The sequence below is a fragment of the Bos javanicus genome, chromosome 14, assembly GCF_032452875.1.
Source record: "Bos javanicus breed banteng chromosome 14, ARS-OSU_banteng_1.0, whole genome shotgun sequence".
NCBI classification, from domain to species: Eukaryota; Metazoa; Chordata; class Mammalia; order Artiodactyla; family Bovidae; genus Bos; species Bos javanicus.
This window is the reverse complement of record NC_083881.1, coordinates 350,283-373,927: the sequence shown is the minus strand read 5'-3', so window position 1 is coordinate 373,927 and position 23,645 is coordinate 350,283. Positions and strand designations below refer to the sequence as shown.

The window sequence follows — 23,645 nt, the reverse complement described above, 5'->3', positions numbered from 1 at the left end:
GCGGCGGTTTCCGGTCCTGGGGCGCTCAGGCCGGAAGTTTCGCGTTGCCATGGCAAGGGCCGGGCGCGGGCCCGCCCCCGTGGCGCCGGGAGGAGCGCGGGGCAGACGGACCCGCGGACCGGCTCCGATCGGCTGCGAAGTGGCTGCTGGCGCGAGGCGGAAGGTGAGGAGCGGACTTCCGGGGCCTGCAGGCTGGCGGGTAGACCGGGAGGCTGGGATCCTGGCGGGAGGCCGCCCAGGCCTCGCTCCGCGCGGGTGTTGAGGGTCGGGAAGGCTCCAGGAGTGGCGGCCGTCAAGGCCGGGCCGGGGCGCTGTTCGCGGCTGAGCCGAATGCGGGGTTATTTTCAGCCGTGTAACCTGTTGGCCAGGTAGGCAGCACCGGAGTTACCTCCGTTTCAGCTGAGGACATTCGGGCCTGCAGAGAAGGTACTTGCCAGGCTTCGTGTGTGCTTTGGACCGAGGCCAGAGGAAAAACCTGAACCTTCTGTGCCAAATTCTTTAACTTCCAGGGATTCTAGTGACCTCCTTGTGGGGATCCTGGGCTCCAGCCCACCGATGGGTGTCCGGGCTGGAATAGCCATCGCTGTGCGGCGAGCGCCGGCCCCCGCGGCTTCGGAGGCGCACGGGCCTGGGCGGGAAGGTCCACGCCGGCGGAGCCCCTCCCTGTCCTGCAGTGGAGGCTGAGGCTACTGTGGGGTTAGTTTCCGTGGGTGCGGAGGCGTTCCAGGTGTCGGGGAGCGGGAGCCAGGGCCGAGCTCTGGCTAGCCCTTCCCAGAACTCTGGGCCTTCCTTTCTCTACCCCGTCCTTAGCTTGGGGGTGGAGTGGGGGCCCGCACTGCTCAGCCCCTCTGCTCCCCGGGATGCTCCCTAGCGATGCTGGGGGCTCTCCCTGAGAGAGCTGTGAAGGAAGGACTTCTGTGTCCCTGGCTGGCCTCCTGGCTTACTTCAGGGGCAGCCAGAGTCGCCTTATGGGCGGATGGCTCCCTGACGGATCCTCGACCGTGCTGGCCCCGCGATCCTTGCCAGGGGGGCGTGTGGCGCTCTGAGCACCCAGCTCCCTGCCTGCCTCCGCTGTGCCGGTGACTTTTGCTTAGAGCTGGGATGGAGCAGCATCAGCAGGCCTATCTTTCCTTCCTTGTGGGCTCTCCGCGGACCTGCCCTGGCTTCATTCCTCACCTCCCTGGATTCTGCTCTCCCAGAAGGTTCCTGGGCTGGCAGGCGCCCAGCAAGAGGCCCTGGTACCTGTGGGCTCCACGTTGGTGTCTGTGTTCTAGGGATTTCTGAATCTCACTGCGTTCAGCTTTGGAACTTCAGTCTCAGATGAGCCTGTGGTGACCCAGCACAGCACCTGCACCCCAAGAGTTCCCCACTCCAGTGCCTCTGTCCCGGTCCACCTGTTAGCCAAAGCAAGATGTCTGGGTGGTAGTGTCTTCTCTCAGACTTGCTCCTCAGTTGCCTAGATCCTGGCTGTGCTGTCCATCTCTCGTACCAGCAGCCTGCACCTCCTTCTGGGATGGGAGCCTTTGCTCCTGGCCACTCTTCTGGGCTCCGACTCAGCACTTTGACTCCACCCTTCTCACCATAGGCAGAGTGATGGGTTCGAAATGCAGATCTGATCCTTGTCCCTCCTGAACATCCTTCCTCAGAGACTGCAGGACGACATGCCTGTCTTTGCACACTGGCCCCCCTCCTCTGTCCCCGCCCCACTCCTGAGCACCTTGCCATGTGTGTCGGGCCTCCACCCTCCTGAACCCCTGCAGTAGTGGTGGAGGAGGCGAGGAGGGGAGAGAGTGAGCCTCTGCCTCCCTTTCCAAGCTCTGTGTCTGCCAGCACATCAGACTGAGAAAAAAGGACAGAGGGACAGTCAAGTCTAATTCCACAGACGCCTGGGATGGCGGGCTGGGGAGGAGGAGGCTCTCGGCTGCTGGGCCCCGTGCTGGCTGTGTGGTGAGGCCCGATGGCAGACAGCGAGTCTGGGCTGCGTGCTTCCTGGGCGGCTGTGACAGACACAGATTGCCGGGACTGCCTGAGACCTTGGTCATTCTTTGATCTGATCACTGCTGTTGGGTGGGTTTTGTGTGGGGTGCTTTGTAAGACTCACCCCCACCCACCCCCAGAACCTCCTCCTGTTTTGGAAGGACAAGCAGGTGAGCCCTGGGAGCCTCCAGGACTCAGGTGAAGCTCCTGCAGACCCTTCTTACCGTCTGGGAGGTCTGGATGGCCCTTCTGCACTGGCAGGGCACGTGGCCAGCCTCGCCGTGGCCACAGGCTTCCTGCGTTTGCTCCGGGTTGCACTCAGGGCGCGTGGGCACTATATGTGTCACCATCGCAGGCTCTGCATCCCAGTGCCAAGCCCAGCCCTGGCACAGCTGCACTCACAGCTGAGTGACAGTTCATCCACCCAGCGGCTCAGTCCTGGGCTGGGCTTCACCTGCGTCTGCTTCCACGCCGTCCCTCAGTGTCGGGAACCCATCAGCTCCTGCGGTCATGGGTACTTCCTGCAGGTCAGGCCCGGGGCTCAGGGAAGAAAACAGTGACTAGTGCAACGATGGAAGCGGGGTGAAGACGCAGCAGAGTGATGGGTTGACTTCAGGGGACCTGAGGAGGCAACGTTTAAGCTGGGATCTGAGCTGCAGGAAGGAAGGAGCTATGCTGAGATCTTGTGAAGAACTTTCCAGACAGAAGGCATAGCTGACAGAAAGGGGCACGACGATGAGGTGGCAGATCGGGGTCGGCAGAGCTTTTCTGTGAAGGGCCAGAGAGTCAGTGTTTCAGGCTTTGCAGCCCACGTGATCCCTGTGGCAGCTATTATGCCGTTTTGTGGAAGGGCAGCCACAGACAATATGCGAGTGAATGTGCTCTGTTTCCACAAAACTTTACTGACAGACCCTGAAACTTGAATTTCACGTAATACTCATGTGTCACCAAATATTCTTTTTCTTTTAATGTCTTTGCCAATCATTAAGGTCAAAACCATTTTCAGCTCATGGGCCATACCAAAACAGACAGTGGGTCAGTTTGCCAGCCCCTGTGCCAGACACCAAAGAGTGCTGTGTCTTAGTTCATTGAATCCTCATAAGAACCTTATAAAGAAGGTACTATTATTCCATTTACAGATGAGAAAACTGATTTCCTCAGAGGTCAAGAAACTTGACCAGTGCCCTCAGCTCCTGGCACTTTAAACCCAGAGTGTGGTTCCCGAGCTCAGCTTCCAGCCTCTGTGGTATGGAGCCGAGGTCCCTGAGGTGCAGGAAGCAGGCCAGTGCTGAGTGGGTAGTGGAGAGGTGTGGGAGGAGACAAGGCCAGGAGGGGCCCGATCACCAGAGTTAGAGGCCAGGGGAAGACTTAGGTTGTATACTTATATTTTTTTACACCCAACTTTATTGAGGTGTAGTTTACATATAATAAAAGGCACCTATATAAAATAATTTGGTGGGTTTTGATAGATGTATGCTCCTTGTAAACGCCACCACAATCCAGACACAGAGCATCTCCCTCATCCCTGAAAGTCCCTTTCCCTGCGCTCAGTCCACGGTCCTCCCTGCCCCAGGCAACCACTGATCTGCTTTTGTTATTATAGATTCATTGTCCCTCTTTTCTTTTCCTAGAATTTCACATAAGTGGACGGATACAGGATGAACACTTTTGTGTCTTACTTCCTTTCGCCAGACAGAACGTTTTGGAAATTCAGATTGCTGCACGTCTCCATAGTTCATTGTTTTTCTTGCTGGGGGGTTTGGTATTCCATTGTATAGGTACACTGTTTACTCCATACACACACCTGTTGATGGACATTTCGGTTCCTTCCAGTTTTTGGCTATTGTGAATAAAACTGCTGTGAATATTCATGTTTACCAGTCTTTGTATGGACATACACTTCATTTCTCTTGGGTTGAAATGACAGAAATGATGGTTGAAGTGCGTACTTGTATTTCACTCTATACAAAAAATGCCAAAACTATTTTCTAAAATGGGAAGTCATATCACATTCCCAATTGTTCTGTGTCTTTTAGTCATTCTTCGGAAGTTTAGCCCTTCATGTGAGTGTTGATGGCTTGTTGTGCCTTGAGTTGGCATTTCCTAATGATGAATGGTGTTGCACACCTTTTCATTTGCCTGCTCAGCCATTTGTATATCTTATTTTGTGACGTGTCCAGATCTTTTACCCATAAAAAATGGGTTGTCTCATCAAGCTCTAAGAATTCCTTGTATGATTAGGGTGCTAGTCCTTTGCCAGATACAAGTATTGAAAAAATGTCCTCAGTCTCTGGCTTGGCTTTTAATTTTGTCACCAGTGTCTTAAACAGACGGATACTTATAATTTTGATGAAGTTCAGTTTGTCATTTTTTCTTTATGGTTTATGCTTTCTTTAATGGTCAAGAGGTCAGGGGTCATTGTTTTCCTTGGATATCTGGGCATTCCAACACCATTTTGAAAGGGCACCCTCTCCCCATTGTGTTGCCTTAACTCCATTGCTGACAGTATGTGTGGGTGGACTTCTGGATTCTCTATTCATTGATCTTATTGCTCATATCCTGCAGATTTGATTATATTAGCTTTAAAATAAGTCTTGAGGTCAAGTATAAGTAGTTTTCCAACTTGGTTTTTCTTTTTCAAATCATTTTGGCTCTTCAACATATGATGTTGCTGCTGCTGCTGCTAAGTCGCTTCAGTCGTGTCCGACTCTTAGCAACCCCATGGACTGCAGCCCACCAGGCTCCTCCGTCCATGGGATTTTCCAGGCAGGAGTACTGGAGTGGGGTGCCATTGCCTTCTCCGAAGATATGATGTAGTTCTATGTAAATTTGAAAATTGGTTTGTCAGTTTCTCAAAAAGAGCTTACTGGCATTTTGATTGGGCTTATACAGAAGCTAGGGATCTGTTAGGAGAAGAATTGACATTGTAAGAATGTAGAACATGGTACACATTTCTCCATTTATGTAGGTCTCTGTATTAATTATCTATTGCTGTATATGAAATTATCCTTAAACATTATGACTTAAAACAATGAAGTTTTGTTCTCTCACAGCTGCCGTGGGTCAGGAATTGTACAGTGGTTTGGCTGGGTGGTTCAGGTTGCAGGTCTAGCCCGCCGTGGGGATGCTCCACCAGGCGGCTCCCTGAGGGCGGGCCAGGCTCTTGGCCCCGCCCTTCCGGCCTCTGGGCAGCCTCACCCCCAGGCCCCGGGTCCAGGAGAGAGCCCGCAAGCTGCACTGCCCTCCAGGACCTGGTCCGGAGCTGGTACCTCCTGGTTTCAGGCTTTGTTTCCTTTTGTTCCTTAGAAGTAATTAACTGAGTCCAAGTGAAGTGACTGATTAACTGTGTTCAAGCCGTATCGAGGGGAAGGAGACCAGGCTCTGCCCCCAGCAGCCAGCGTCAGCGTCTGTTCCGTTTGGAGACGCTAATTTTGCAAATGATGTATTTCACATTTTACATGTTCCAATCCTTTGTTACTAGTTCACAGACATAAACTTGATTTTGGCGTACTGTCCTTTGTATCCTGCAACCTTGCTAAATATATTCATTTGTTCGAGTAGCCCCATTATAGATTTCTAAGGATTTTCTACAAATCTTTCTATGTGCCTCCTGCATCTGAGGAGTTATCTTCCTTTCCACCTGTCTGCTCTTTATTTCTTGCCTCCGTGCGCTGCCTGGGGGTTGCAGTGTTGAGTAGGAGGGGCAGGAGTTGATGCTTTTACCTTGTTCTCAGTCTGGTTCCAGACTGAGGGATTTTCCTTTTATTCCTAGTTTCCTAGGGTTTTTTTTTTTTTTAATCATGAATGGAAAAAAAAAATAAAAACAAAAATCATGAATGGATACTGAATTTTTCCAAGTCTTTTTCTGCTTCTATTGATTTGCTTGTTTATTTTAAATAGCAAACTATGGAGTTTCTTTGTGGGAAGGTTTTTAATTAGAAATTTAATTCCTTTAATAGTTATAGGGCTGTTCAGGTTTTCTATTTCTTCTTGACCCCATTTTGATAATTTGTTTCATTCAAATAATTTACCCATTTATCTAAGTCAAACATGGGAATTTTTAAAAAATATATATATAAAGGGCCAAATAGTAAATATTTTAGGCTTTTCAGGCCATATGGTCTCTGTTGTGATTGCTCAGTTCTTTGTGTAACACACAACAGCCACAGACAATACGTGAACAAATGAGGATGGTTTTTTCTAATAAAACTTTATTTACAAAAGAGATGGTAAGCTGATTTGGTCCATAGGCGTAGTTTGTTGATCCCTGAATTAAGTTTATGATTATAAATTGTTCAGAATGTTCCCATTTAGTTGTCTGTAGGATCTGTAGTGATAGCCTGTATTTCTTTTACAATTTTGGTCATTTTTGTCTGCATTTCTTGATCAGTTTAGTGAGAGTCTTATTGATTTTATGAATATTTTCAAAGGAACAACTTTTAGTTTCAGTATTCTCTTCTTTTCTGTTTTCTTTCTTTTTTTTTTTTTTGGTTCACAAGGCATGCGGGATCTTAGTTCCTTGACCAGGGGTTGAATCTGTGGCCTCTGCAGTGGAAGCATGGTGTCCCAACCACTGGACCGCCAGGCAATTCCCCATTTTCTGTTTCATTATTTTTTGTTCTTATTATGAATTCCCTTCACTTACTTTGGGTTGAGTTTTCTCTTTTTTTTTGTAGCTTCTTACTAAGTTGGAAGCTTTGGTCATTGATTTGACCATCCTTGTTATTTATGCATTCAGAATTAGAAGTTTTCTTCTAAACCCTGCTTTGTTTTATTTACTTATCTCTGGTTGCTCTGGGTCTTTCTTGCTGAGCGGGGGCTATTTTCTAGTTGTGGTGTGTGGGCTTCAGGAGTTGCAGCTTGAGGGTTCCAGAGCACAGGCGCAGTAGTCATGGCTTACAGGCTTACTTGCCCCCTGGCATGTGGGATCTTCCTGGACTAGGGACCAAACCTGTGTCCTCTGCATTGGCAGGTGGATTCTTCCACTAAGGAAGTGCTAAACCCTGCTTTAAATGCATCTATTGTATTTGATGCGTTTTCATTTTCATTCAGTTCAAAGTATCTTCTACTTTCCATTTTGATTCCTTCCTTAGCCTGTAGGTTATTTAGAAGTATGCTTTAAAGTTTCCAAATATTTGGGAATTTTTCCAGATATTTTTATGTTATTGAGTTCTAGATTAATTCCATTGTGGTCAGTGAAAATTCTCTATATGCTTTCATTCCGTGTAAACTCACTGAATCTGTGTTGCGTTCCAGCATGTGGTCTGTTTTCTTGAATAATACATTTGCAGTGTTGTGCAGCTATCATCACTCTCAATTTCCAGAACTTTTGAATGACCTGAAACAGAAACTGTCCATTCAACACTATTTCCTTACACCACTTGCCCCAGCCCCTGCTTTCTATGCCTGAATTTACCTATTATATAAAAGGAAATCATACATGTGTCCTTTTATTTGATACATTTCTGACATGTGTCAGGATTTTGTTCCTTTGTATGGCTGAATATTCCATTGTGTTTGTATATGTTGGGGAAGGTGATGGCACCCCACTCCAGTACTCTTGCCTGGAAAATCCCATGGAGGGAGGAGCCTGGTAGGCTGCAGTCCATGGGGTTGCGAAGAGGTGGACCTGACTGAGCGACTTCACTTTCACTTTTCACTTTCATACATTGGAGAAGGAAATGGCAACCCATTCCAGTGTTCTTGCCTGGAGAATCCCAGGGACGGCAGAGCCTGGTGGGCTGCCATCTATGGGGTCGCGCAGAGTCGGACACGACTGAAGCGACTTAGCAGCAGCAGCAGCAGCAGCATGTACCACATCTTATTTCCTCATCTGTCCATTGGCATTGGGCACTGGAGTTGTTTCTGCTTTGTAGCAATTGTGAAGTTTTTCTGTGAACATTGGTGTGCAAATAGCTGAGTCCCGGCCTCCAGTTCTTCTGTTTGTACACCCGGAAGTGGAGCACGCCTTTGGTTTCACACTGCATGGTCGGTGATGTTTTACTCTGCACGCTAGTGCACTGCCCTGTGGCACAGAAGCTGGAGACATGTCAGTCTTTCTGTTTGCAGAGCCAGACACGGTGCACCGGCTGTCCCCTCACGGGACCTGTAGATGAGCAGTCAGGCTTACAGGGTCGGGCACTGTTTCCGGTCTGCTGGAGAGTCTCTGGCCTCAGGCCGCTCCAGACACCTTTCCCTGCGCAGTGGCATGTCTCCCCCTGGCCCCCGTCCGCGGGGCTCCCACCATTCTTCCCTCTCACATCAGGCACCTGTAAACCGATCATTAGCTTTCCCGGGTTCGTGGGGACACGTGTGTGCTCCCATGGCCATCCAGAGCCTGCGCACCCCTTCTTCTCAGGCTAAGCATCCAGTCAGAGAGCAGACCCAGGGTTCCAGTGCTGCCCTCTCCAAAGCCCACTTCCAGTATTCTGGTTTGGACACTGCTGAATTGACAGGCCTTCGTTTCCAGACCACACGGGAATCATGAGGCTGGCATGGCTGTGGGCAGTGGGGCTTCGAGCCTGGAGCCTGGCCGCTGGGAAGGTGTGGTGCTCAGGCCTCTGGAAGCCTCCTCTTAGCTAAGAGAGGGCTGGACTTTTCCCCCTCTGTTCTGTGTGGCTTGTGGGATCTTAGTTCCCCAACCAGGGATGGAATCCAGGCCCTCAGCAGTGAGAGTGGCCAGGGCTGGCGTCTATCCTTGGTTCTCAAAGACTCTTTTGACATGCAGATACCTCCAGTTGCCTAACTTCTTTCATTTGGCCATCTAGACTTCTCACACCTTGCTGTGAGTTGGTCTTTAGATTTACTTAGACGGAAAGGCAATGGAGGAGGGAGCTTTGGGGCTCCCCTGGTTTCTGGTGAGGGACCCTTCCAATTTTCCAGCCCCACAACACTGCTGCTGAGCTTGCAGCCTCTTCCTCACATGGTCCAAATGGCCTCCAGTGCGTGTTCTGGCCCCGGGCCAAGGCAGCTGCCAGCATCACGTGTACACGTGTGCCAGCATCCTGGGTTCATCGTCCCTCCCAGGATAGAGGCTGGGCAGCTGTAGCTAAGCCAAAGGAAATGTCACATTTGTAGGTCACAGCTTTGAAAGGGCTTCACTTTCCTGTGGTTCTACTGCTGAGGGGAGTCTGAGAAAGGACTCAGATCTCATGGGTGGGTCAGAAGGGCAGCTGAGGCCAGAAGGAGTGCAGGACTGTGCGCCCCCAGCAAGAAAGAGGGCTGGGGAGCTAGAGAGGAGACTCATTACAAAGCCACAGTGGGTAAGATATTGTAGGGACCGGTGGGACAGAGTCAGAAGTCTCGATGGGCTCACATGTATGTTGTCATTCTGTCGTTTAGTCGTGTCCGACTCTTTGCGACCCTGTGAACTGCAGCACTCCAGGCTTCCCTGTCCTTTACTGTCTCCCAGAGTTTGCTCAAATTCATGTCCATTGAATCACATATGTGTATAGGAATTTAATTTGTTACCAAAGCGGCACTGCAGAACAACATGGAGAGAAGCAACTTTTAAATAATGGTGTTGGGACAATTGGATATAAATATAGAACAAAAAGGGGCTTCCCTGATGGCTCAGACAGTAAAGAATCTGCCTGCAATGCAGGAGACCTGGGTTCAGTCCCTGAGTCAGGAAGATCCCCTGGAGCAGGGAAGGGCAATCCACTCCAGTATTCTTGCTGGAGAACCCCACAGACAGAGGAGCCTGGTGGCCTACAGCCCATGGGGTTGCAAAGAGTCAGACACGACAGATTGACTAACGCTTTATCACTTTATCAATTTCAAAAATGAAATTGGAGCCTGTCCTAGTTATATATTGATGCCCAACAAATTGCCCCCAAATACAGCACTTCTCTCCCACATCTCAGGCTTGACTGGGGGGAAGAGTCTGTTTCCGGGTGGCTGGCTTCCCCCAGAGTGAGTAGCCTGGAGGAGCACAGGGGTGCAGTCAGGGCGCCTTGCACACTCTGACCATGGTGGGCATTGAGCAAGTGCGGAAGTGCCACCACCCACACTTTAAGTGGGAGGGACTAGGTCTACCTTTTGAAGGGAGGAGTGTCACTTACTTTGCAGGCGTATTTTACAACTCCACAGATTCCCTTCTTCACACCAGACACAAACATTAGCTCCAGGTGGACTGCAGACCTAAATGTGATGCAGATTAGCCTCCTTTTAGGAGATAATATAGGAGACTTGTTTTCAGAAAGATGTCTCATCTCATTAATACTCAGACAACTGCAAACTGACCACTGCGCAAAGAGTGACACAAAGAATAAAACCAACTGGACTGTTTCCCCATCGCTGTTGGGAGTAGAAACTGGTACAGCTTTGGAGAGCAGTGGTAGTGTCTGTTGACTCATGTCATAGCCTGTGGTTGGCGGCTGCACACCAGTGTCAGTGGACAGGGTGTTCACAGGCCCACACCCATCAGAGTGTGCCCTGGGCTGTGCAGACAGGCTCCTAGTGCGCTGTTACTCAGCCAAAGGCAGAAAGCCTGGAGCTGCACACTTTGGAGTGGGTGGATCCCACACAGTGGGGTGAGGCAGCCTAGAGCACGGGGCACGGCTCCATCTGGAACTCCGGCACGTCAGCACCAGATTGAGCTCAGGAGGAGCATGGGGGGTGTTGGTGTGGAGAAAAGCAAGGTGGTGGTCACTACGTGGAGGCGTGTAGGAGGACTTTGAGCTGCTTGGCGCCATCCTGATGGGGTGGAGTTCATATCAGTTTGCATCTCCATTATTAGTGCATTGTGATTTTTGCATTTTCAGGACTGTATTACTGATTTAAAACAGCCAGTTATTTTATCAGGGAAATGGATTTATTTCAGAGGAGCAAACAACTGCAAATCAGGACCTGTAGCCCATGGGGAACCACAGGCAAGTGCAGAGAACAAAGGAGAGGAAACTTACAGAGGAGAAGGGGAGTGTGAGGGGCTGTGATGAACGGAGAGCCCTTTGGAGGAAACTGGGTGTGGTGGCTTCTCATTGGCTGCGCTGTTGCCAGGTGGGGAGAAAATCTGCTTTCCTCCTGCCAGGTTGTGTTGTGGTAACCTTGCCCCTGTGGGGTCTGCAATTGAAGGGAAGTGACAGAGTGTGAGAGTGCTCTTCTGGCCTCCAGACTCCATCTTATTTCTTTTGTTTTATTTTATATATCTTTTTGGCCTCACCCGATGACTTGTGGGATCTTAGTTCCCCAACCAGGGATTGAGCCTGGGCCCCATGCAGTGGAAGTGTGGAGTCCTAAGCACTGGGGAGATCCCCTGCCTTGATTTTTAAATGAGGTTTCTGTTTATTCATTTTCACAGTATCACACTTCACAATATAAAGATTTTAAGAGGGCACCCCAATACCCTGCGGGAGGCTGTGTGGAAAAGCCCATCTCGGGCACAGGGACCCCCGTCCCTGCAGGCCCGATAGTGGGGTGGTGGGCAGGGCCACTGAGGGCCAGGCTAGGAGCGGGCCCAGCCCGGGATTCGATGGGATGGCTGAGCCGCACGGACCTCACAGGGTCAGCAGGGCTTTAGGACCATTTCAGGCGAGGGGTGACTGGGTTGAGGCTTGCGTTTTCAATGCCCCGGGGCTGAGTGTGGAGAGAGCTGGACCCCAGACTAGGAGCAAGGCAGCAGGCAGTGGCCCGTGAGGTGCAGGCCCAGAGGGGCTGGGGCAGGAGCGGGCTGGAGGGAGCGGCCTGGGCTGTGCCCTGGCTTCACCTTCAGCGTGGTCAGCGCCCCTCCTGGAGGGGAGGGCCAGCCATGCCCTGCGCCTCCCTGCACCCGCCCACCTGCCCCCGAGTCCTCAGACCTACCAGGTGTCTTTCTCTGGGCCTCTGTGGCCACACTTCACTTGGCCTGGGTGCTCCTTCTTTCCTGGAGGTGGGCACCAGGTGGCTGTGTGGGTCGCCCCGCCCGTCCCTCGGAGGTCCGCCTGGGAGGAGCGGCGGCTGTGGTGCTGTGGGTGGTGGTTGTGGAGTGAAGGGGCAGGCGCAGCGGGAGGCACTGGCCCCCGCGGCCCGGCTCCGCCGCGGTGTCCATCACCGTTTGCTCCCTGGTCTCCAGCCTGTCTCCTCCGCAGGTCCTCCGCAGGACAGAACACTGCGGTTTTGCTGAGATCTGTCTCATTCATTGAGAGGGCTGTGCTTTCGGCGTCAGGCGTCCGTGGTCCCAGCTTCACCCGTCACGTGTGGACACAGCTTGGGGCGGGGGTGAGGTGGGCGTCTCCTCGCGCCTCGCGGCTGGCCCGCCACGCTCAGTGAGCCTCTGCTCTGCTGCACTGTCGTAGCCGGGTGCCTGCTTCTGGACTCCCTGGTGCCCCCTTGCTCTGTGTATCTAATTACTTCATGTCTTCCTTTTTTACAGTTTTACTGACAAGTCTTGCCCTTCGGCATTCCCTGTTAAATGGAGAATTAGTGTGAGTTTCAAATAGAACTAGTGAGATTTTAACGGGGATTGCATTGAGCCTTGGGTGAATTTGGGGAGAAAAGGCACCGTTATGGTTCAGAGGCTTTTGAACCTACGTGTGGTCTGTCCCTTTTGGTTCTTCTCTTGTGAACTTTCAGAAGTTTCAGTGGTCTTCTGTGTGGACGTCTTGCACATCTTTTATTAGATTTATTCATACACATTGATGCTCTTGGACATAAATAGCGTCGTTACAGCTTTATCTTCTAACTGTTGCTGGCATTTACAAATATAATTTATTGTTGTACATTAGCCTAGTATCTATCACTATTGCTGTGTTCTCATATTCTCATAGTTTTTTAGGAATTTGCAGGTTTTTATCATATATAATGTGTCATTCTCAAATATTGAGTTTTTCCCTACCCTTCCTGTTCTTTTATATGTGTGTGTGTGTGTATTTTGGCCATAGCATCTGGCTTGTGTGATCTTAGTTCCGCAACCAGTGACTGAAGCTGGGCCCCATCAGTGAAAGCACCGCGTCCTAACCACTGGACCGCTAGGGACGTCCCTCACCCTGCCTATTCTTGCTGCTTTTATTGCTTTTTCTTGCCCTGTTGCGTTGGCTAGAACCTTCAGTACAGTATGAATAGAGATAGCGGTAGCAAGCATCCTCGTCTCCTCCAGTGGGATTTGTTGTTTCTTGAATTATGTTGAGATCATCGCTCTGCTGATAGGAAGGGGCTGGAGCAGAGAGCTAGTGCTGGGAGCCCGGGTTCTGGGTCCTCCCCAGGGTGCTGGAGAGCCCTGGGGTTGGGGGGCATTGAGGCCCGTGAAGGCCCCGTGATGGGCTCCGTGGTTGCTGGCTTTTTCACGGAGGTGGATGTCCTCTTCTGATGGTTTCTGTCTTGTCAGGAGACATGTCAGCAGCTGAATGTGAGGATGAGGAAGAAGGGAATGGAAGGCTTTGGGGCTGTCAAGTCTGAATCTGGTCTTCAGTCAGCAGCTTGGCTGGTACATTCTGACTCAAAGCCATTGTGTTGGGCCAGGCAGGACTTTCCCACAAGCTCAGGGCCTGGGAGCCTGTGAGGCTGGGGCTCTAGGGTGCTGCGGTCAGGAGTAAGCTGGGAGAGGGTGGCAGCAGAGAGCCCGGCTGTGGAACTGAAATGCCGGGGCGGGGTTGGGGGAGTTCCCGGAGGTGATGGGGTCCAGGGTACCACTGAGCCCGAGGATGAGGTCATCACCGAGGGGCAGGGGCTGAAGGGTGGTCCACAGGGATATCGAGCCTACCAGGAATTTGGACCTGACATGGCAAGGGCTGGGGTGGGTGGTCGGTGCAGCCAATGGGCGTGTCAGCCAGGACTCAGGGGCTTGCGGGCTGAAGCAGGAACAGGGGATGGCACTTCCAGGCCTGGGGGCGAGGTGGGGAGAGAAAAAGCAGCCCCCAGAGAAGGCTGGCGGGAAGGGGGAGAGCAAAGACTGAGCTGTGCCTGACTCTGGGGGGGTGTTAGGGTGGGGAGCGGGGCCGCTTCTCTTCTGCAGCCTGCGTGCTGCCTGCCTCTCGTGCCCGGAGAGGCTCTAGGGTGGCAGGGCCCTGCCTCTGGACTGCGGACGAGTCATGTGAGGAGACCGCTGGTGTGCTGGGCGGGCTGCCTGCAGGGCGGCACCTTGGCTGAGCAGGTCGAAGGCTCTCTACACTTCAGTAGGCACTCAGTAGGTACATTCTCCTGGCTGATGCCCTCAATCTTTGTGATCCAGTCATAGATGCTGTCCATGAGTGGGCAGGGGCCTCTCCGGACTGCCGTATCCTGCTTCCAGCTTGCCTGTACTGATTGAGTACAGGCCCGGTGTTTCCAGTAGGATCCGTGCTCCGTCTCTGTGTGAAGCCGTCCTAACTGATACGAAGACCACTTTGTCCTGTTCACTGCAAGTGTTTTTACCCAATCGACCGTCTGTATTTTAATTTTACAGGCTTTGTTTTGTTTTCACAGTGCGGACATAAAAAAAATCTAGCAGGATGGGATTTGTTAATTTCCCTTTTGGTTTCTGGGTTTTGTGTCAGGCTAGAAAGGCCCAGCCCTTACTGGGGTCACGCGGATGGTCCGGGCCTCCTGCGGTTGTCCCTCCGCACGGCTGTGTCTGCGGTGCTTGCTGCCCCCATGCCTCCTGCAGACCCCTCCCCAGCCCTGCGCAGCTCCCCCGTCTGTGCCTCCACAGACCCCTCCCTTCCGGACCCCCTTTCAGGGGCGTCTGTGGCCCTGCTCACCTTGGATGCTCCCCGTCCCAGTTCTTGGGGGCCTCCCTCCTCCATCTGCCCCTTGCTGGCCCTCCTCCCAGGGCACTCCCCCCGCACCCCTCCCCGGCAGGCGGTCATCCGGGTCCCCGTGTGTCTCCTGCCGGCTCTCATGCATCTGGAAGCCTCTGTGGCTCCCACAGCCTGTTGGGCCTGCTCTGTCCCCGCCCCTCCCTCCAGGCTGACCGGATACCTGACAGCCGTGCTCACACCTGCCCTCCCCAGACAGAGCAGTTAACATTGTTTAGAAGAGACCTGCCCTCACGTGGCTCAGAAGCCAAACAGCAGGAGTGGCCCCGAGCTCTCGGCGCCCGCGGTCCCTGCAGCCCCCCCAGGCCTGTGGCTGATTCAGGTTTACAGGCGTATTCACAGCGAAGCTCTGTCTCACGTACAGATTGTGAGTCCCTGGTTCTTCACTGAACACTGTTTCTTGGTGACCTTTTCATGGTAGTGTATAGGTAGCTCCCTCATACACCCCTCAGGGCCTCGTGTCATGACCCTGAGGTAGACGAGGAAGGCTTGAGAGCTGCGGCGGCGGCAGGCCTGACACGCATGCTGCGGGTCTAGCCTCTGGAGCCTTCCAGAGCAGGCCTGCTGGGGGCTGCCCTGCACGCATGTTGTGATGATGGCGCCCTTGGCAGCACCCCCAGATCACGGAAGGCGAGCAGGCCTTCCATGCTTGCCACGCCAGCGTGGGCGCCCCTGCCCGCCGCCGTCCAGCCGCTCGGCCCAGCCCCTGCCTTTAGCCGCTCATGGCTCCGCTGTCTGTCCCCGCACGGCTGGTGCCACCCGCCCCCCCCGGGCCCGCCAGGTGGACCCATCACAGGGCCAGCACAGAGCCCGGGCACCACGCTCTCCTCCTCGTGGAGCCCAGCCTGTGCCTGCACAGAGGCCCATGCCCCTCACCCCACCCAGGGCCCCCCAGAGCTGCGTGGCCAGACAAGGGTTAGGAGTCGGGCCCTGCCTTGGGGCCTCGGCCCCTTCCCTGAGCGGCACTGACTCGAGGCCTCCCTCCAGGTTCCAGCTTAGCCTCGGGGACAGGCCCGGCGGGCGTGCAGCCGGCGGGGACAAGCGGTGCCCCCGACAGACTCGTGCCCTTGGCAGCTGGCCGTGAGGCGGGGATTGGCGGCATCCCAGGTGAGCTGAGTTGGGGCCAGGAGGCCAGAGCCGGGGTAGGGTCAGGGGAGTCCTGCCTCCCAGTCCCTGCCTGCGACCGGGCGGGGTCAGATCTGTCTCAGGGTTTTGGCCACAGAGCCCTGGCCCCATGACCTGCCCTGCTGAGGGCGCGTTTCTGTGTGACTGCAGCTGGTGCCGCACGCCTCACCCTTCCCAGAGCGAGGAGCACGCCTGCCCCACCATTTGCTCTTGTAGATAAAGCCACAGGGACCAGCCCCAGCAGTCAGGATGTGAAGCCCCAGAACCTGTGGGAAGGTGGGCACCCTCCCTCCATACCTTCTCCCTCCCTGCAGGTCACGCCCCCCCACAGGTCATGCCACTCCCCGCAGGTCAGGCCCCCCACCCCACCCCCATGGCCCACCCCAGGTCCCAGCGCCCTGGCGCTGGGCTCTTGCTGTGACCTTGATTCTCACACAGATGCTGGGCGTAGGCATGAGGCAGCATGGGGGAGTCTCAGCAGAGCACCAGAGTTCAGGCCTGGCCTCAGTTTCCCAGGTGGAGGGTGGAGACACTGGAGCAGGGTGGCTGTAGGTGTGGAGGGGCCCCCGAGGCACTCAGGCTAGGCGTGGGTCTGTCCATCCTGAGGGCCCAGGGCCACTCCCAACAGACTCAGGCCTTCCCCTGGTGCTGGCTCAGAGGAGGGGGGCAGTCTTCGTGGTCCTTCCAGAAAGCTCCTCCCGCCTCGTCCCACACCCCAGGCGTGGAGCTGAGAACTGGAAAAATCGTGCAGATTATCTCTGTTTGACATTCCAGGGAGGCTTGGGGCAGGATTTGTGGACTGAGGCTGTAGCTGCCCTGCTCAGCCCCCCTCAGCCTGGGTGTGGTGAGGTGTTGCCGGGGCTCTGCCGAGCTGTGCTGGCCTCTGTGGCTTAGTCAGGGGTGAGTCTTCAGCTCCAGGGGGCTGTTCCTGGACTGTGGCTGGGGGAGGTAGCAGAGAGGGCAGAGGCTGGGTGGGGGAGCGGGCAGAGAGCTTAGACTCAGCCCAGGTGGGGCTGAGCACCATGCTGCCCTCCACGGAGATGCTCCCAGGACGGATGCCCACTGCCCGGGGCCCCTGGATGCCAATGGGTCACCTTTCTCTCAGGGGAGGCAGTCCAGAGGCCCAAGGTCACAGAGAGACCGCCCTTAGGCAGCTTCCTGCAAGGAGCACTGCTGAAGGAACCCAGAAGGGACCTGGGGATTCAGGCAGGTGGGCCCCCAGTGTGGGGGTGAGTGCCTGGCTCCAGGGCACACTGCCTGGCGAGGGTGTGGGGGCCGCAGGGAGCAGGTCTCTGTCGAGCCCCGGCCCTTCCTGCCCGCCCTGGGCAGTAGCGATGGGGCAGGGACAAGGCCCAGGCAGAAGGCAGCCGGCCTTGCTCCTTCCTTATGGTCTTGTGGGGCAGGCTGTTCAGGCTGGCTTCCCTGGCAGGCCTAAGGCCAACTCCAGAGAGATGTACGTCCTACATGTGGGCAGGAGGGGGTGCCCAGTCCCTCCAGGGGAGCATGAGAGACCTGTGAGTGGCCAGCAGGGAGGCAGAAAGCCCTGTCACACCTGGGTCTGGCCGGGGCCTCATGGGTGGGGAGCAGGCAGAGGCAGGACATGGGGCCCCGGGAAACCCAGGCAGGCAGTCTGGGCAGCTCCTGTGCCGGCCCTGCAGTTGGCAGAGCTGGCCAGCAGGGGGTGGGCTGCCCGGAGCAGGGGTGCTACCTGGAGAGCACTTTCCTGGCCTCACTGGTCCCCTATCCTGTCCCCAGGAAGCCTCTGAGGCCAGGCTCGCAGAGGGGATAGTGGAGTGCCAGCCACGTCCAGGGCCAGGCAGACCCAAGAAGCGAGGCTCTGGGTACACTGGGGGTCCCCAGGCTGGAGAGGCCTGACCTGACCTGATCTGGCCCAGGACAGTTTCCTTCCAGAAGGAATGGGCACTCACTAGTACAAGTCTGGTCAAAGGAAGGTTGGTCAGTCTCTAGATGGCCATGAGGTCTGTCCGAGTGGGAAGGGGGACTCCAGGTGGTCAGGCTGAGCTGCACGGGGCACCTTCTAGGTAGAGCCTGGCCACAGCCTCTTGAGCAGTGTCCTGAGACCATGCCCAGTGACCACCCCAGGCATGCTGGGCAGGACAGTCCATGGTGGGGACTGTGGGGCTGTGCTGCAGCCCAGCTGCTTGCCCGGCTGTCTGTCCTGACAGCTCCCAGGTCGGGCAGGCCACTGCGCCCATGTTCACACAAGCAGGGCTTGCATGTAGCCCAGGACAGCTGAGGGGGCATTGAATGGCCTGAACTAGAAAGCCTGGCAAGGAAGAGGCCCAGACTCGAGCGGTGAGCAGCTCATGGCCAGGACAGGCCGTGCCCTCCACCCTCTGCAGCTGAGGAGCAGGGTGGCCTGGGCACCCTCAGGAGTCTGGCAGAGCTGCAGGAGAAAGTGAGCTTGCCTAGCCCAGCCCGAGGGCACACAGGTCAAGGGCTGACGTGGGGCCTTGAGGGGCCACCCGGCTGGAGGCCTGCTGTGAGCAGGCGTGCTGTCCTCCTGCTCTTTACTCTGAGCTGCAGAGAAACGCTGAGTGTGGGGCCAGAATGCGGGCCATGCAAGGTTCTCTGTGGGCAGGGCGGGGCTCTGGGGGGGCCGGCCTGTCCCTGTCCAGCCCTGACGGCTTCCTGCTTCCTCCTCTCAGGCCGGCAGGAGGGAGTACCTGCGTGTGCAGCTCGGCCACTGGCTACTCCAGAGGGGACCCTTCCTGAAGACACAGTTGCCGGGCCCTGGGTGCCCTGCCTGCCTAGAGAGCATCAGCCCTGGGTGCCGGGGGCCAGGACCCCCGGACTCTGGACACACACCCGCCCAGCCCTCCCTCCTGCTGCACCTCCTCTTAGCACTGACGCCCCGGGGGGCGGTAGGGGAGGAAGGCCTGGCCATGGCTGCCCCTGGACCCCACCTGGTCTCCTAAGACTGGAAGGCAAGGGCTCTCTGGGCTCCCAGGAGTGTGTACCCTGCCCTGCCCTGCCCTGCCCTGCCCCTGTGTAAGGAGCCGGGAGCTGTAGCCTTGTCATCTGGGTGATTAGCTTCAGACCCTGGACTGACGCTGGCCAGGTCCCGCCTGCTTCCTGCAGGGTGTCCTCCTGACCCCACGCGGGAGGGAGGCCCTGCCTATCGAGCGGCCAAGGTGCTCGGGCCCCGGGAGGCGGGCTGCAGGTGCCGTCCCACGCCACCTTTCTGCCTGGGGCCCGTGGCCCTCACACCTGCCCGGGCCTGGTCACAGCGTGAGGCCTCCTGACCCAGCCTTGCCAGGCACAGAGGCCACGAACCTCGGGAGGGGATGCCCCCAAGGGCTCCAATCCAGCCGGCTGCCCCCTGCCTTAGGCCCAGCCTGGCCCCTGTGCTGCCCTGGCCGGTGCCCCCCTCAGCCCCCGCGGCAGGCAGCCCCCGCCATGGCCGAGCACCTGGAACTGCTGGCAGAGATGCCCGTGGTGAGCAGGATGAGCACACAGGAACGGCTCAAGCACGCCCAGAAGCGACGGGCCCAGCAGGTGAAGATGTGGGCCCGGGCTGAGAAGGAGGCGCAGGGCCGGAGGGCCAGCAGCCGGCCGCAGAAACGGGTGCTCTTCCCGCCCAGCGTCACCCTCCTCGAGGCGGCTGCCCGGAATGACCTGGAAGAAGGTGAGTGTGGCTGAAGTCCGGGCCGGGCCAGCAGTCCTGTCCCCACTCCTCACGCAGGCCTCAGGAGCCGCAGCCCCCTGGTAGGAGCCCAGGGCAGCCCGCAGAGGGCCCTGCTGGGCCAGGGGCCAAGGCGGGGTGGGCTGGGAGCCGCCATCTTCTCTGCCTCTGGCCAGGGTGCTGGGGGTTGCCCACGATGCCTGCCTGCCTGGGTTCTGAGCCTTCGCCTCCATAAAGGACACATGCCCCACCACCCCCCGGCAGATTAGACCCAGGGTGCAGGGCTGCCCAGCAGGACCCCCTCGACGTCTGCCCTCAGTTCTGCCTCTGACTTCTTCCTTCCCCCTCGGAGCCTTCCTGGAGCACAGGCTGGGCAGGACCACCTTCCTGCCACTGCCCTGTACCCGCTCTCAGTCCCTCTGCCCTCCCAGGGAGGCTCCTGAGGACTCCTTCTGTCTCCCTCCAGGGCGGGGCCTCTGCTGTGGCAGCTCAGGTGCAGAGGGCAAGGAGCGGCAGGGTGTGCCCAGAGCAGGGAAAGGGGGCTGGGCATGGCGGCCGTGGGTCGGCCAGCAAACAGGAGCTGTGGGGCAGGGGGTGCAGCTGGGGAGGGCTGGGCCTGGGTACCCTGGGCCTTCAGTCTTGGCCACCGAGGTGCAGGGAGGGGGCTGCAAGTACCAGTGGAGGGGTGCATGTGAGTGTGAGCGTGTAAGGCTGGGGGGACACGGGACCTGACCAAGAGGTGTCTGAGGGTGCATGCCAGCCCCCAGGCCTGGGGGGCCCTTTCTGGGAGGAGTCGGAAGGCTGGAAGGCCCTAACTGGGAAGGCGTTCTGAGGCTGAGGCTGAGGCAGGGGGCTGTTGTCTGTCTATACCCTGCCTGGGGGCCCAGCCCCGAGCCCTCGGCCTGGGCTCTGGGTCCCTCCTGCCTTGTGCTCCTCTGCTGTCCTGGCTACAGCACAGCACGTGACCCAGGTACCCTGGGCAGGGGCCTGAGCAGGACTCACGGGCCTGCAGCCAACTTCCGCTCCCGAGCCCTGACCGCCTCTGTCCTCCCCGCAGTCCGCCAGTTCCTCGAGAGCGGGGTCAGCCCTGACCTGGCCAATGAGGATGGCCTGACAGCCCTGCATCAGGTCAGCCCCGCTGGCGGTGGGAGGGGAGGCTGGGGCCATGGTGTGGGCTCAGACACTCAGGCTGCCTGCTCCACAGAGCTGCATCGACGACTTCCGGGAGATGGTGCAGCAGCTCCTGGAAGCTGGGGCCCGGGTCAATGCCCGCGACAGCGAGTGCTGGACACCGTTGCACGCCGCGGCCACCTGTGGCCACCTGCGCCTGGTGGAGCTGCTCATTGCTCGGTAGGGCCCGCTGGGAGTGTGGGCGACCAGAGCGGGCATCTCTATCAGGCCAGGGCAGGCAGGACCTTCCCCGCAGGGGCAGCTCGTGTGGAGACAGCCCAGGTTTCTCCCCTGGGTCTCTGTCTCCACTGCCCTGGTATGCCCTGCCTGCACCCCAGTGCGCACAGCTGGGGCCTGACATAGCCCACAGTGCTGCCTCCGCAGGGAACTGGCACCCCGCAGGGCAGCATGGCCCTCCGCCTGTGGGAGCTCCCTGAGGGCAGGCTTTGACCTCCCACTCTGTTGTCTAACCTTCCCAGGGTCTGCACAGAAATGCCACTCTGGTCAGAGTCACAAGGGAGGAATTGGCAAGGGGATACCTGGACACTGGTGGGGCCATTAATGGGGAGGGCAGAGCAGGGCTGGGCTCCTGAACACCTGCCTTGGTGAATGGAGAGGGTGGTCAGCTTCACCAGGATCCAGGAGCCCCCCTCAGCTGGCCTTGCAGGGCGTCGGAGGTGGGTGTGCAGGTGGATGACCATACCCCTGCTCACACACAGATGCCTGGCCGTGGGGAGGGGTGGGTGTGCAGCCCCCAGCCCCACTCCACTCCTCTCCACAGAGGACACCCCGCTCCCTGCAGAGTGCCTGGGACACCCAGAATCTTGGCACCCCTTGGGGTGGGTGGACCCACTGGACGCATTCATGGCAGCCAGGGCCTGGGAGCTCAGAACACCTGACAGTCCAGCAGCACAAGGACAGACACAGGGGCATGCAGCAGGGCTGCCTCTCAGCTCAGCAGAAGCCCGGGCCCCTCGGTCGCAGCCCCACAGTACACTGCCCGAGGTGGGGGCCTCCCTCCTGACACAAGGGCCCCGTGACCAGCACCCTGTCCATCCTCTCCACAGTGGTGCTGACCTCCTGGCAGTCAACACGGATGGGAACATGCCCTACGACCTGTGTGAGGACGAGCAGACGCTGGACTGCCTGGAGACAGCCATGGCCAGCCGAGGTGAGGGCACCCCCTCCCCCCTGCCCGCGGTGGGGGAGGCTGCTCTGGGAGAGCGAGCCCTGAGTGCCCCGCCCCGCAGGCATCACCCAGGACAGCATCGAGCAGGCCCGGGCCCTGCCGGAGCTGCACATGCTGGAGGACATCCGGAAACTGCTGCAGGCGGGGGCCAACCTTGACGCCCCCCGGGACCATGGGGCCACGCTGGTGAGGACGTGGCACCGGGCTGGGCGGGGGAGGGTGCTCTCCAAGCCGAGCCGGGACTCAGGTGCAGGCGGTGTGCCTGCAGCTGCACATCGCCGCGGCCAACGGGTTCAGCGAGGCGGCCGCCCTGCTGCTGGAGCACCAGGCCAGCCTGAGTGCCAAGGACCGCGATGGCTGGGAGCCGCTGCACGCGGCGGCCTACTGGGGCCAGGTGAGTGCCCGTGGACGGCGGGGCTGATGAGCCCGCAGGTTCTGCAGGCCTCAGCAGCCCCGTCACTCTGGTCCACAGGTGCGCCTGGTGGAGCTGCTCGTGGCACATGGGGCTGACCTGAACGGCAAGTCCTTGATGGATGAGACGCCTCTCGGTGAGCCGGGGGCCGCGTCCTCGCGGTGTAGGGGGCGCGTGGCGGGGCCCATGACCCTCCGGCTCCTCCACAGACGTGTGCGGGGACGAGGAGGTGCGCGCCAAGCTGCTGGAGCTGAAGCACAAGCACGATGCCCTCCTGCGTGCCCAGGGTCGCCAGCGCTCCCTGCTGCGCCGCCGCACCTCCAGCGCCGGCAGCCGTGGGTGAGTGCCTGCCCCACCCGCCAGGCCCCCGCGGCCCCACCCCGTGGGCTGGGCCCAGGGCTTTGTCCTCGCTGAGGTCAGCTGGCAGCCCAGGGTGCCAGCCCGGGCAGAGTCCGCAGGGAAGGCGATGTCTTCCCACACCCTCTCTTTGCGCCCCTAGGAAGGTGGTGAGGCGGGTGAGCCTGATCCAGCGCACCAGCCTGTACCGCAGGGAGCACGCCCAGGAGGCCATCGTGTGGCAGCAGCCCCCGCCTGCCAGCCCCGAGCCGTCGGAAGAGGATGAGGACCGCCAGACCGACGCAGAGCTCCAGCCGCCACCCCTGGAGGTGAGCCTGGCCCGATCCCACACCCTGGTAGGGCCAGTGACCCTGTCCTCAAACGCAAGAGCCACACGCTCGGGGGTCAGCTCCACCCCCACCCTTGTTTCGGCTCCTGGACCACCGTGCTGCCTGGGGCCCCGGGCCAGAGCGCGCCTGCTGATGGCCTCCAGGCCACGCTTCCCCCACAGGAGGAGGACCCCGAAGAGGCAAGGCCGCACAACGGCCGAGTGGGGGGCGCCCCAGCACGGCACCTGTACTCCAAGCGGCTGGACCGGAGTGTCTCCTACCAGCTGAGCCCCCTGGAGAGTGCCTCCCCTGACGCCTTGGTGCGTGCCAAGGCCCACCACACCCTGGCAGATCTCAAGCGCCAGCGGGCCGCTGCCAAGCTGCAACGACCCCCAGCTGAGGGGCCCGAGGCTGCTGAGGCTGGCCTGCCTGTGGACACTGAGACCCCCCAGCCGGAGAGTGGCTGTGGGGCGAGTGGAGACCCGCCCCTGCTCAAACTCACAGCCCCCTCAGAGGAGGCCCCCGTGGAGAAGAGACCGTGCTGCCTGCTCATGTGAGGGGCCGGTGGCTGGGGTGACGAAGGTCCCACTGCCCAGCCCTGCGCTCCTGCTCTGCGTGCCCAGTGCATGTCCCAGGCCAGGCTGCCAGTCTCCCTGAGGAATAGACCTGGGGCAGAAGCTGTACCTGGGAGACCGCTGGCTGCAGAGACCTAGTGTTGTTCTGTGACTCTCGATAAAGGGCTCTTCTGCCA

General features: G+C 57.7%; 1 protein-coding gene across 8 annotated transcripts; it reads left to right on the top strand.

Moving 5' to 3' along the window:
• The first annotated feature begins 38 nt into the window (after window positions 1–38).
• On the top strand, window positions 39–23,645 carry PPP1R16A (protein phosphatase 1 regulatory subunit 16A). 8 transcript variants are annotated; one of them, XM_061438215.1, is made up of 15 exons: window positions 39–163; window positions 14,129–14,290; window positions 15,675–15,794; window positions 15,963–16,088; window positions 16,587–16,712; window positions 18,482–19,461; window positions 20,516–20,586; window positions 20,663–20,808; window positions 21,696–21,799; window positions 21,879–22,003; window positions 22,086–22,211; window positions 22,290–22,365; window positions 22,439–22,568; window positions 22,729–22,894; window positions 23,077–23,645. In XM_061438215.1, the coding sequence occupies exons 6-15, from the start codon at window positions 19,233–19,235 to the stop codon at window positions 23,449–23,451; spliced, it is 1,548 nt and encodes a 515-aa protein (XP_061294199.1). In that variant the 5' UTR covers window positions 39–163; window positions 14,129–14,290; window positions 15,675–15,794; window positions 15,963–16,088; window positions 16,587–16,712; window positions 18,482–19,232; the 3' UTR covers window positions 23,452–23,645. The 8 variants fall into 8 exon arrangements, with proteins under 8 accessions (XP_061294199.1, XP_061294205.1, XP_061294204.1 ...); XM_061438221.1 differs by adding an exon at window positions 17,999–18,231 and having other exon boundaries at window positions 14,129–15,794; XM_061438220.1 differs by adding an exon at window positions 16,918–18,231 and having other exon boundaries at window positions 14,129–15,794.